The sequence below is a fragment of the Asterias rubens genome, chromosome 3 (genome assembly GCF_902459465.1).
Source record: "Asterias rubens chromosome 3, eAstRub1.3, whole genome shotgun sequence".
NCBI lineage: Eukaryota > Metazoa > Echinodermata > Asteroidea > Forcipulatida > Asteriidae > Asterias > Asterias rubens.
In genome coordinates this window covers 2,373,689-2,386,712 of record NC_047064.1, presented here as the reverse complement: position 1 = coordinate 2,386,712, position 13,024 = coordinate 2,373,689, and the positions used below count along the sequence as shown (strand labels likewise).

Below are 13,024 nucleotides of genomic sequence, written 5' to 3'. Positions count from 1 at the left end.
GGATTTTCAGTTTCTATAATTTCTTCTCACTTTAGTTGCATCCTGTTATTGACTGTAATTATGCTATTGGACATAATATCAAATCGATAATACAGAGAGAAAGAAAATGAGAGAAAGAGGATGTGAACCTACCACTCTCTGCAGACACACTCTTAGGGGGAGGTATCGGAGCTAGTACCGTTGGGAAGATTGCTGCAGGCATCTGGTTATCAATCTGGATCCTATGGACCATCAGATGAATCTGCAGCTGGTGCTTCGCTGTGCGTATCTGCGCCCATACACCAGCGTGATAGGTACGCCGAATGGAACGACGCTGGGGTGTCAACATGCTCATCGAACGGAAGTCAACCTGAGAAACGGAGAAGATTTATTTAAAGGAACACGTTGCCTTGGATCGGTCGAGTTGGTCTTTAAAAAGCCTTTGTAACCATTTGTTATAAAATGCATATGATTAGAAGGATATTTTAAAAGTAGAATATAATGATCCAAACAAGTATCACTCGAAATTGCGTGGTTTTCCTTTTACCTCGTCGACAAACACGGTCAGCCATTTATGACTTATTAAATAGCCGACCGTGTTAGTTCGCAAAGTAAAAGGAAAACCACGCAATTTTGAGACAAATGTGTGTGAATCATTGTATTCTAGTTTTGAAACATCTTTCTAACCATATACATTTTAAAACAGACGGTTACAAACCCTTTTCAAAGACCAACTCGACCGATCCAAGGCAACGTGTTCCTTTAAGTATAATTCAATTCAATACATCACTAGTACTCACTGAATATACTGGACCTAAGTTTTGTAAAGCTTTGGTGTTGTCAGCAGCAGAGTGGGTTTGAATCCTGGTCATGACACTTGTGTCCTTGAGCAAGGTACTAAACCATAATTGTTTGATGAAGCACAGGGAAAGTAGTATATTCTACGCTACCAGCCAGGCTCCTAGTGGATGGTAATCATGCCTACATCCTTACAGACTGAAAAAGGGGGGAACTTCCTAGGAGTAGGTGGCAAAGTGCCCCTGGTCAAAGTTGATATGGTATACAGCCCAAATCTGTTAAGTGTAGCCCAGCACCGTGAAGTGGCTGTCCGACCTCGTTTTTCTTTTTCTTTTTTCAAAGATGTTTTATTAAGAGCTTTTATAGTACCTCAAAATCTCTCTCCAGCTTGGTGACTTTTGGCGGAGCATCTTTATCTGAGAGGTCCACCTGAGCCTTCTGGTACCCATCCTCAAGAAGTTTCATCTGCTTCCCATTTAGATCACGCCATCGACGACGGACCTTGTTCTGCCAGATGATTCCAGAGCTACCACACAGAAGGGAAAACAAAGAAAGATACTTCAGCTGAGCGGATTGTTCTATATGATTGGGCATCAGGCTTACTGGCTTTCATAACATTTTGTTAAACTTCTAGATGCTCTGTGGTGCAATATGAGCAATTTTCTGGCTAGATCCATTGAATAACTTTTTTTTGAACTCCTGAACTTGCCCAAGGGCACCGGAATTTGTTCAAATCCTAGATGCTCTATGGTGCGATCTGAGGAATATCTGGCCTTATCCATTAATAATTTGTTTTCTTTAATGGTTACATTAACTCCTTAACCTGTCATAGATTCTCATTTCATTCAAGTGTTTGTTTGTTTTCTATGTCAGTTGGGAAGGGTTGTTGGACACATGAAAGTTGTTCCCATTAGATGAATGAGCTAACTTGATGCCTCCTAATACGATGTATGTAAATAGAGTACAGTGTGACGCAGAATTGGAAACTGAACTGTATGGTAGAAAGGTTTTAAACAAGTTTTCCTGTCCATGACAGTACTTTAGCTCGGGGAAAATTAGAGGAGGCAACAAAAAGAAGACAAAAAAAAAACTGGCAGCAAATGGCCCGAGTAGCTGGCAAAATTCCCGGCAACAGGCGCTTCTGGACAACACTGCTTTTCCCAGCGGTCTTTGATAAGACAAGTGGGGCCGAGTGAGTGAATATGACAGGGTACTATACCTGATAATGCCAATGTAAGCCACTTCAGTTCTAGTCAGGTTATTGACCAGAGAGAGCCCAAGTCCTGGTAGAGATAAGATCAGTTCTAGATCCGACTGTTCCAACTCAGCTGCCTGGAAAACATTGCAAGAAAAAAATCAAACTTAGGAGGGTTCAACAGGTTTTATACATCAATGGATTCCACAGATTTTGTTTGTTTATCCTGACACACTTATTAGATCAATGACATTTTAAAATACTATCTGTACTTTTTATTTTTTATGGCAAGTTGTCAATCATAAGGCCATAAACAACAAGCCACTCATCACAATGACTTACAAGTGGGAAAGGCTATAAAAGGAGCGGAAATAAAAAATAGAAAGATGACTATTGATCTTGAGTTTGACTTGGGAAAATCAAGTCCATGCAAGTCCATTTAAGCATTTATACACCACACCAATATTTTAAATTGAATGCGCTCCTTCAACGAGAGCCAATGTAACTGTTTTAAAAAAGGAGTTACATGATCATGTTTCGATACACAAAATATGAATGACAATTAAAATAATAACAAAAATGGGGCTAATCATCCCTACTCGCAGCTTTGAGCTGAGTTGCGAAGAACACGGCTACAACGTGTTCGAGAAGCAGGCATGCAAGGGCGCCTTTGGCTACCAGCCACATCAACCCATTATGACCACGGCGCACAGCCAAAGATCGAAAGTGTTTGATTTTTCACGAGGGAGGGAAAACCGGATGGTCTGGAAAACCCTTGTGGCACAGCAGAGAACCAACGCACAACTCAACTCACATATGGCCCTGGCCAGGAATCAAACCGGGGTCACCTTGGTGAGAGGCGAGCGCTTTACGCACACGCCAACCGTGCCACCCAAGGTTTGTTTTACCTGTTGAGCGTTGGTAGCTACAGCCAGGTCATCAGTGAAGCAAAGCATCCTCTGAGTACCATCCAAGAATGACACCCAGTAGACTGGATGACCGTCAAATCTGAACTCTCCGATACCATCCTGCGTAGGAAAGAGATTAAAATTCAATAAGAACAATTGTGAGCAGAGGGAGCTGAAAAAACACATTCATAAATACCCGGGACATGTCTGACGGATAGAAGGGAGATCATGTGGCCCTGTTTAAAGACACTGGACACTTTTGGTAATTGTCAGAGACTAGTCTTCACAGTTGGTGTATCTCAACATATGAATCAAATAACAAACCTGTGAAAATTTGAGCTCAATCGGTCGTCGAACTGGCAAGATATATATTTGGTTTGCGGTAACACCATGTGTGTATCTACTTGCTGAGTACAGTTTGTTCTTTAGAGAACTGTCTTGCTATATATTCTACAACCGCGGAGTAGATTTATCTGATTATTCGGGAAACTTCTCAGTTCTGAAAAGAACTGTCCTGCTTTATAACTACTACATGGGTGGAAGGTATAGAAAATTGACTGGGACTATTACTCCCACGGAGTGAGTGCTTAAATTGGTCTCAAAATTGTATTTGTGAAGGACACTAAAAAGACAAGCAATCCCACTGCATCCAAAGGGAATATGTCTAAGCGAGTCTCACTTTCCGTTAAAGGCAGTGGACACTATTGGTAATTACTCAAAATAATTGTTAGCATAAAAACTTACTTGGTACAAGTGATGGAGAGCTGTTGATAGTATAAAACATTGTGAGAAACGGCTCCCTCTTAAGCATCTGAAAGCACACAACTTCGTGTGACAAGGGTGTTTTTTCTTTCATTATTATCTTGCACCTTCGACAACCAATTGAGCTCAAATTTTCACAGATTTGTTATTTTATGCATATGTTGAGATACACCAAGCGAGAAGACTGGTCTTTGACAATTAACAATGGTGTCCAGTGTGTTTAACAAAATTAAAGGAACACGTTGCCTTGGATTGGACGAGTTGGTCTATAAAAAGCATTTGTAACCGTTTGTTATAAAATGCATATGGTTGGAAATATGTTTTAAAAGTAGAATACAATGATCCACACAAATTTGCCTCGAAATTGCATGGTTTTCCTTTTACCTCGTCGACAAACACGGTCGGCCATTTTTTACTCCCACAAATGGTCGACCGTGTTAGTCGACGAGGTAAAAGGAAAACCGTGCAATTTTGAGGCAAGTTTGAGTAAATCATTGTATTCTATCTTTCTACCCATATGCATTTTATAACAAACAGTTACAAATGCTTTTCGAAGACCAACTCGACCGATCCAAGGTAACGTGTTCCTTTAAATATGAATGTGTTTTCTTCTTGGAGGTTGCCTGGAGCTGGTTGCTTGTAAATTTCCTCGAGTAACATGACCCAAAGAGCCACTCTCCCATAAAGGCCTGTTAAACTGTCTACCCGTAATTTGACTATTTCCACCCTGCAAATCCATCAAATACCACAATAAAATTCCAATTACATGTAGGCAAATTCTTTGTTTGAAAGTTACTGAGATTTGAGCAATCAGACTGTACCTTGATGAGATCATTCCTTTGTTCTTTTTCCCCAGCGCTCCACACCAGTTGACGTAACTGTGTTGGGTCCTGCCAAGTGTAGAGGATAGCTTCTCCTGGTTTCAATGATCGTTCCTCTTTCACATGACTGAAAAAGGGTATGTATTGTAATTTTTTAGTTTTTTATTTACTGAGAACACAACTGAGAAAGGACTTATAAAGAGGACTTGTTCATGTACAGGCAAAACAAATAAAAGAACTGGCTAAAATTAAAGCCTGGTTCATACTTCCTGCAAATGCGATCCGAATTTCGACATCACAGAATCGCAACGAGCAATTCGAAAAAATTGAGCTGTGGGCAACTTTTCCGATTTATTCAAAGTGAAAACAGAGCTGTGGTGTCAAATTCAGTATAGTATGAACTGGGCTTTAGAGTGGAATTGTTCCTCGGCATAAGGCCAATATATAATCGATACATCGTTTATGGAGTAGTCCATCTTTTGCAGTAGTCCAGTCAAGAGGTTCTACCTTGTTTCTGGGCTAGGCAAGGTAGCCCGTTACCAAGAGGGACTTTAGCCTTGTTTGGGTCTATTGCAATGAAAAAAGTAATACAAAATCATTTTGAAAATCCAACTTACGCCTGGTGGTATTTGACTGGCATATTGTCTGTGTGGTTTATCAACTGTACAGTGAAGTTGCCCTTACTGAAAGAGTCAAAACTCACTACAGTCGCTGTCTCTGTGACGGATGTCTCCACGATGATACCACCCACCTAAAAAGATAGATCAGTCTCAAGTTACCTCTTGAAATCTCTGAAATAAATTCTTTTGTGTCTGTCAGGACCCAATTTTAACGCACTGCTCAATGGCTGATTTTATGCTTACTACCACTTCATAGCACTGCTAACCATAAGCAAATGAAAAGGCATGCTCACCTTCTAATGCTTATGTATGAAAATGAATGACTTAAAAAAGCAAACGCATGGTTGACTCGCAAGCTGGCCACCTAATTTTCTTGCTAATTTGCCCCAGGGCTTGAGAGTCCAAACCTTTAATGGTGTTTTTCTTTGGTGTTGAAAACATCTCTGTTTCATTAGAAACATGGACCAGTAAAAAAGCTGAGGGAGTAGTGAAAAATGACAAGCTAACTGGTTCTGTTGGTCAGTCACTAAAAACATAAGGACAAACCTTGAAAACAATACTGAACAACTGATCCGACCTTTACATAAATGTGAGAAAAAAAATATTGTGCCAGATTTGCTACAAGCATTAGTTTTATCTTTCATGTCTTTGGTCTGTTAAAACAAATTGTCTGAAAGTTAACTTCAAAGAGAAGATTTGCAAAAAACAAACCACTGGTAAAGTCCAGGTATTTAAAGCACAAGGAAGCAGAATATGTGACACACACTAACACATCATTTTGTTTGGAAATGAAGAGCTGTAGGTGGATAATTAAGTGGAGTGAGCAGCATCTTCTGAAGATGATCAGAGCACACTGATCGAAACGTTGAGTTGTCAACCACTGGTTCTTCTCAGAACCAAGCACAACTAAAAGAGATTTTCACATGGTGCTACCCAAACCTCACCTACAGTTGTAAGCAGAATGTTATAAAGCGTGGAACTTTTGTAGGCAGTGAACAGCAAGTTCAGTATATACAATAATCAAGAAATCGGCAAAAAACGATTTAAAACTTTCGAAATCTATCATGGTGGAAAGGAGCAACAGTTTACTGCCAAAGTCTTTGCTTATGGCACATGGAATCACACGCTTGATACAGGGCTCTCAGTGCAGAAATCTGTGCTAAGCTAAGCTGCCCATAAAATGAACCCAGCAATGACAATTCACTGTCGGTCCAAACATGATGACAAATGTTGCTCATAATGGATTCTGAATGAAGCTGCTGATGTGTTTTACCTTTTGAGCTATGAACATGAAAGTAGACCAGCTAAAAAATATGAATTTATGCTTGCTATTCTGTGTCATGGACACTATACGAAATAGTGGATGTTTATTCTTATTTTTCTGCTTTGTTTACAATGGTGTAATGGGCAATTGTATGCACAGAAGATTACCTTCAGATCTTTTACTTGCTGTAATTAACACAAAAACAAAAGAGAATTGAACTGCTTGACAAAGGCAACACATTATGATAGATAGTGCCATAAGGCTGTGAAAGTCTTACGCGTCAAGGCAATGTATGCAGGTTCCCCCAAATGCTGGAAATATGCTTGAGACTTGCACAGTTTATTCATTAAAACTCTTGAGTACATAGTTGAAACAATATTGAGCTAATGACTTAGCACTTTTAAACTTCAGAAATTTACTTTTTGAATATCTGATTACTAAGGTCATTAGGAAAATATTGTAAAATGTAAGTTCATAACTTTCAAAATTAAAGTGTGATTAAGAGTAGTTACATCATGCTGTATTCTCAGTACTTTTCCCAAGGTCCTGTGAACAAAATCCACAGGCAAGTGTCATGGCCGAGCGGTTAAGAGCACCGGATTCAAGCTTTGGTGTTTGATCAGCAGAGTGTGGGTTCAAATCTCAGTCATGACACTTGCTATGTAAAAGTGGGGAGTTAGTGCTTTCTGCTCTACCGGCCAGGCTTCTGATTGATGATACCCAAGCTTTCATCAGTATGGACTGTAAAAGGGGTAACCCTGTCTCAGCCCTAGGAGTAGGTGGGAACGGCCTCTGGAAAAAAATAATGTTAGCCCACACTTTGAAGTGCCCTTCAGGCCTTGTGTGTCTAGCGAATTGTAAAAAAAAAAAAAAAAATACGGGGGGGGGGGGGGGGGGGATTCAATCGATGATTTGTGCCATTCAAGAGAAGCGGTCTACCCAACTAGACCACCAAGACTACCTGGTGGCTTGAGGCAGTTGGAAAACTATGCTTTTAATTCATTTCCGAAGGAGCTCTGTTAAAATGCCTTGAATATTTCTTTTATGATAATCAAAGGTTTGGGAGCTAATATCGTACAAATCCTAGGGGATCCGGATCTAATAACATGCACACCAAGTAACAACTCCCAAAGAACCAGAAATAATCAGAGTAACAAACAATTTCCTCTCTTAGAAATCAAAGAACGGCGTAACTTTACAAAGACGAAGAAACGATGACACAAAGAGTCAAAGAATGAAAGTGAAGAGGTTTGATACCTGTGAGTCCAGCTTGAGGACCGTAGTGTGAGGGTCGGTGAAGAGGAACGGAAGAGAAGGCTCTTTGGAATCTTCCGTCAGGACGACCATCTTGGGGTTGGCCTTCTTATCAGTTGGCCAGAATGCAACACACTGTGGACAAATCACATGTATCAAGTAGTAAACCACAAGTCACTGGTAAACTGTCTTGGTAAAGTTGACATAATTTGGGGTTGAACAAAGAAAAATTGACTTATAATCAGTATTGTTCCTTATCTTTTTCTTCCATTCTGCGTTTTTTTTTAAATGTGTTGTGCGCTTTTGATCATTTGTAAGCAAAGGGTGCAGTATAAATTATTATTGTTATTTCATCTTATCACAGCATGCTAAAGAAAGATCACATTTTCCTTTGTGCTAGTAATTCCTTAGGTCGGGCTACGTCCCGTAGCCTTAGATCTCAAGGGTCTTTCTCAGGATCCTCGCTGTTCCCAAAAGCGCTGCCTCCTGTAACAGATCCACCCTCACATTTGTCCCTACTTCATCTAGATGTTTCCCCAGTGCTTTGGGAATGGTCTAAAGCACTCCAACCACTACAGGGACTACTTTCACTTTCACCTGCGAACTCTTACAAAGTTCCCTGGCCAGGTCTTGGTACTTTCGTCTCCTTTAAGGCCATTTTCACTGACACAGATATGTCAATGAGATGAAACATCTTATCTAAGACTACTACATCTGGATGCCTATGTTCTATAACATGATCAGTCTGAATGTTAAAGTTCAGAGGATTGTGACCTGGTCGATCTGATGAACGTTCTCCGAAACATAGTCATACCATTATTGTTTATCATTTCTATTTCTTAACATTATTATTATTATGATTTACCTCCTTTGGTGGGATCTCTAACAACTCTCCGCCAACTTCTGAGCATCTGATGGTGAAGTCTGTCTGGTTTACAATCAGGTATCGTGGATTCAACACAACGATCTTAGTCATGCCGAAATTACTCAGCTGAATCTGGACTCCGACCTACGAGAGAGACGGAAAACTCAAGCATTATGACCAGCATTTCCAAGAAGTTCACTCTAGTATTCTAGAATTTTCTTAAATAAGGGGTTTGTATGTTAGTAGCCTGATATTTAAAAACTATACAGTTATCAATTAATTGAACGGCAGAGTAACTACGCACACATTCAGAGAGGGTATGCAATGAAACAAAATTAAGAAAATAAGAAAAAAAATCCCACAAAATGCAGGCACAAAATGTTCAATAAATTGTGCTAACCAAAATTAATTAGTTTGGCTCCCTTTTATTCCTTGAATCTAGAAGATAGGTATTACACAGTAACTCTCTTGATATATGAATACTTGCTCTACAACAGATAATATGCAAACATAGTAAACTAAAAAGCGACACTTTACAACAATAACTAATACTATTAGAATTACTGTCAGATCATCTGCTAATACTCATGAATTACATGTGCAGCTTGAAAAAGGCAAAAAAAAAAAAAAAAAAAACAGGATTCAAAACTGATATGTGGTTAAAAGAAAAATCAAATAAATAAAAGCCAATATCAAACATGTGTGTACAACGGTCACCAAACTGTGATAATAACTTTGGTTCTGTTGTTTCTCACACAGACAAAGAACTTTGAAAGTATGTGCAGCATTGGTAATACATGTACAAGTTATTAGTTTGTGTCCAACTTGTACATTGATGTATTCTTAAGGTTCTCTATCTGACAACAGATTAAACTGATCAAATTAGTCCAACTTTGCCAAACTTTAATGTCACTTTTTGGTACATTAACCTATCGGTAGATATTCAATATCAGGGGTATAAATGTAAAATTTGATGAACAATGTTTGAAGCCGTCTCCATTTTGTCTACCAATCAGGGGTGAGAGTAATTGCTGACAAACTGCCCTGAATCTAAGATCCAAAAGATGCTTGAAATGATAATATTTCCACTGGTTTGCTGTCAGACAAACATTCCACCAGTACACCTTAGTGAACACAAAGCTTGGACTTGTTAAAGGCAGTGGACACTATTGGTAATTACTCAAAATAATTATTAGCATAAAACCTTAATTGGTAACTAGTAATAGGGAGAGGTTGATACATGTAGTATAAAACCTTGTGAGAAACGGCTCCCTCTGAAGTGATGTAGTTTTCGAGAAAGAAGTAATTTTCCACGAATTTGATTTTGAGACCTCAAGTTTAGAACTTGAGGTCTCAAAATCAAGCATCTGAAAGTACACAACTTCGTGTGACAAAGGTGTTTTTTTCTTTCATAGTTATCTCGCAACTCCGCGACCAATCGAGCTAAAATTTTCACAGGTTTGTTATTTTATGTACATGTTGAGAAACACCAAGTGAGAAGACTGGATTTTGACAATTACCAATAGTGTCCACTGCCTTTAAAGCCCAGACCATTAGTAAACTTTGACCTGTTGTCTGAGATCTGGGTACTGAGCTTCTATTTTTAGCAAGTGCGGAGTGCTTAACACAACACTACAAGATCAATTCAGGGTTGAATTTAGCACCATTGGTGAAAGTCATAGCTGACAAGAAAGTCTGAAACTACAATGCATTGTAAGAAATGGTAAGCGCATACTTTTGTGGTAAGCAGTGTCAAGAATTGGGCCCTGATCAAATAGAGGTGCTTCATTTGAATATAAAGCAAGGCTTTCTCTATGATCTGAAGATGTGCCTCACAAAGTGGACAAACAAAACTCAAAACGACGGCGCTTGTAACTTTGATCTGATTTAGTTTAAACCACCATGCCACAACAACAAACAAACCTTTATTTTTGTCGCACACTACGAAGGGTATCCACGTGGGGTTTACACAATTATATCAAATTAATAAATTAATTTCACATAAGTAGAAACACCATGCATTAAAAAGGATTAATAAACCACAAATTAATTTTAGCATATTGTATAAAAACGAAACTGTTTTTGCTTAAATAAACTTTCTGAAACAAAACTCTGCTGTTAACATTGACAAATGATACTGAGATTCATCTTGTCAATTATGTTAATTATAAACGCTTTTTCTTTACGAGTTAATTTCAATGTAGTAGGGTTTGTGGTAACACCATTTATTGCCATACTCTTTGTTCATCCCCTGCTTTCTCTGTCTGCTTTCAACTCTTTCATCTGTTTCCACTTGACTGCTTTTGTTATACCTATATTTCTTGTGTTGTCATTTAGCCTTCAAGAAAGACTCTGCTAGGGTCAAAACGTCAGGCCACTAAACTTTTTTTTTGCAAGAACCAAAAAAATAACATGTTGACGTTTTGATCAGTATCAATTCTCTGATTGCTTTCGGGAGAAACACCGAGTTGTTACAACACTTTTTATCAGAATCACCACAACTTGTAGAGAGTTAATTTCAACGGTGTTACCACAAACCATACAAGCATTCACCATGCAAAGTTTCAAATCATCTCTTTTAAAGATAATAAGCCAGCACGGTTAGTCAACTTAAAAATAAACAAACCAAAAAGCATTCTTGTTACATGTACATTCCAGAACCATCTACATTGTTAAAAAAAAAAACACAGCAAAGTTAACAAAGTGCCTGACACTGTAATTAACATAGCATTGGTCTTACACTGTATTTCTTGTGCTTAGCAACTGCCGCTTCTTGGCCCTGTAATGGTTTACGTGTGTGAAGAATATTAAATTCAGAACAGAAGAAAAAGCATCTGAACCAGGAAACCTAACAATCACAGGGCTGATTTTGCAAAGAGCTAAGATTGATCTTAGAGGTAAGGGTCATACATTGGTACATACTCAACAATTAATGACAAAAAAAACTTACTTGGTGACAGGCGCTGCATCTGTTGATAGTATAAACTATTTTGAGAAAGGATTCCCTTTAAAGTAATTTGGTTTGGATCAATTTTCACCCCAAAATGTTTGAATCTTTCTAAATAATGAATTGTTACTCAGAATTTTGAGGACTGGAGTTCGTTTGGAATGCTGCAGCCAGAGAAGTGGTTGGTACCCACTGTGGATGGATTTAACTTTCTTGTGAAATAAAGCGACAGTTTGGCTGTTTTCTCAACAAATAGACACTGTATTCCAATGAAACATTCACGTGCGACTCTAACCGTATCTTTCTTTCTGTCTACAAATTAGTATTACATTGACAAAGGCCAATCTATGACCCTTTCAAGTGCGAATCAACCTTAATCAAACTTATTTACCCTGATGCACGGTGGTGCATATTTGGTGCCATGTTTTGAGAACCAAAAATGTTGGGACATATTTGATGCAATAATTCAAAAACTTAAGTGAATGTGGTGCATTGGTACCATGCTTATTATATAACAAACTTGGTAAGGTGAACTGTTGGTGTACATTATGGCCAAGATTTTGTGTTTTAGGTTTGGTGTAGTGACTTCATTTGCATACAGTTTGTGCTGAACTGTTTTTAACCAAATGCGCACCAAATAATGGGGTGTACACCCTGACTCTGTAAGAGATGCAAGGCTCTGACCTGAGGTGGGATTCGTATCGAGGTCCACAAAGGTAAAAATGGGAGAAAGAAACAACTGAACCAATCTGATACCTTATGAATACAAAACCCCAATGTGGAAAAACCAACGCAATCAGGCAGAGACTGATAACCCAATCCACATTGAAAGGCTAAGGTCTGAGGTGGAACTCGAACTGAGATCCACAGAGGTGAAGGCAGGGAAAGAAACCATTGAGTCAACCTGATCCCCGACCTGATTCGAACAGGAGTCCTAGAGGTGGACGGCAAGGAAAGATTCAACCATATCTCGACTACTGGGATGGGGAAGGGGGAGGGGGGTGTATAAACCGTGGGAGACAATTGTTTCTTGTTTACCTCTCTTGCTTTGTCGTAATTATTGCAGGATATGAAACCAAAACAGGAGTCCTAGAGGTGGACGGCAAGGAAAAATACAACCATATCTCGACTACTGGGATGCGGAAGGGCAGGAGGGGGTGTGTATTAACTTGAGAGACAATTGTTTCTTGTTTACCTCTCTTGCTTTGTCGTCATTCTTGCAGGCGATGAAACCTGAGCTTCCCACTGCATCCAGGGAGAATTTATCCGACCAGTGTGAATCGCCAACCTTAAGAGAAATCTGACGAAGAGAAAAAACACCCATAAAGGGTTGGTTTATTGAAAAATACAAAGAGTCACAGTCGTAGAAATGTCTTGCAATTCAAATTTAAATTTTAAAGGGTTAAAAATTAAAAATCAACAGAAGAATTTATCCGACCAGTTTGAGTCGCCAACCTTGAGAGAAATCTGCCCAAGAGAAAAACAAAACCATATAGGATTGGTTTATTGAAAAATACAAATATTTGCTGTCTTCGAAATGTTTTGCAAATTCAAATTTGCATTTTTTGTGAAATCAAAAGATCCATCAACAGAATACAGAAATATAAAGTA

The 13,024-nt window shown here is 38.8% G+C and overlaps 1 protein-coding gene across 6 annotated transcripts in view; it reads right to left on the bottom strand.

The window, feature by feature from the left end:
- The window catches only part of LOC117287865 (vacuolar protein sorting-associated protein 13C-like), a 92,239-nt gene that overhangs the window by 11,920 nt on the left and 67,295 nt on the right, over window positions 1-13,024 (bottom strand). For 5 of the 6 annotated variants that reach the window (XM_033768430.1, XM_033768427.1, XM_033768426.1 and 2 more), the window contains 10 exons: window positions 12,609-12,713; window positions 11,207-11,245; window positions 8,467-8,610; window positions 7,605-7,736; window positions 5,081-5,214; window positions 4,464-4,590; window positions 2,881-3,000; window positions 1,997-2,109; window positions 1,147-1,303; window positions 133-349 (listed from right to left, as the gene is read on the bottom strand). In XM_033768430.1, coding sequence (XP_033624321.1) covers window positions 133-349; window positions 1,147-1,303; window positions 1,997-2,109; window positions 2,881-3,000; window positions 4,464-4,590; window positions 5,081-5,214; window positions 7,605-7,736; window positions 8,467-8,610; window positions 11,207-11,245; window positions 12,609-12,713 — 1,288 coding nt within the window. The remainder of the gene's footprint in view (window positions 1-132; window positions 350-1,146; window positions 1,304-1,996; window positions 2,110-2,880; window positions 3,001-4,463; window positions 4,591-5,080; window positions 5,215-7,604; window positions 7,737-8,466; window positions 8,611-11,206; window positions 11,246-12,608; window positions 12,714-13,024) is intronic. The other variant, XM_033768428.1, reaches the window with a different exon arrangement.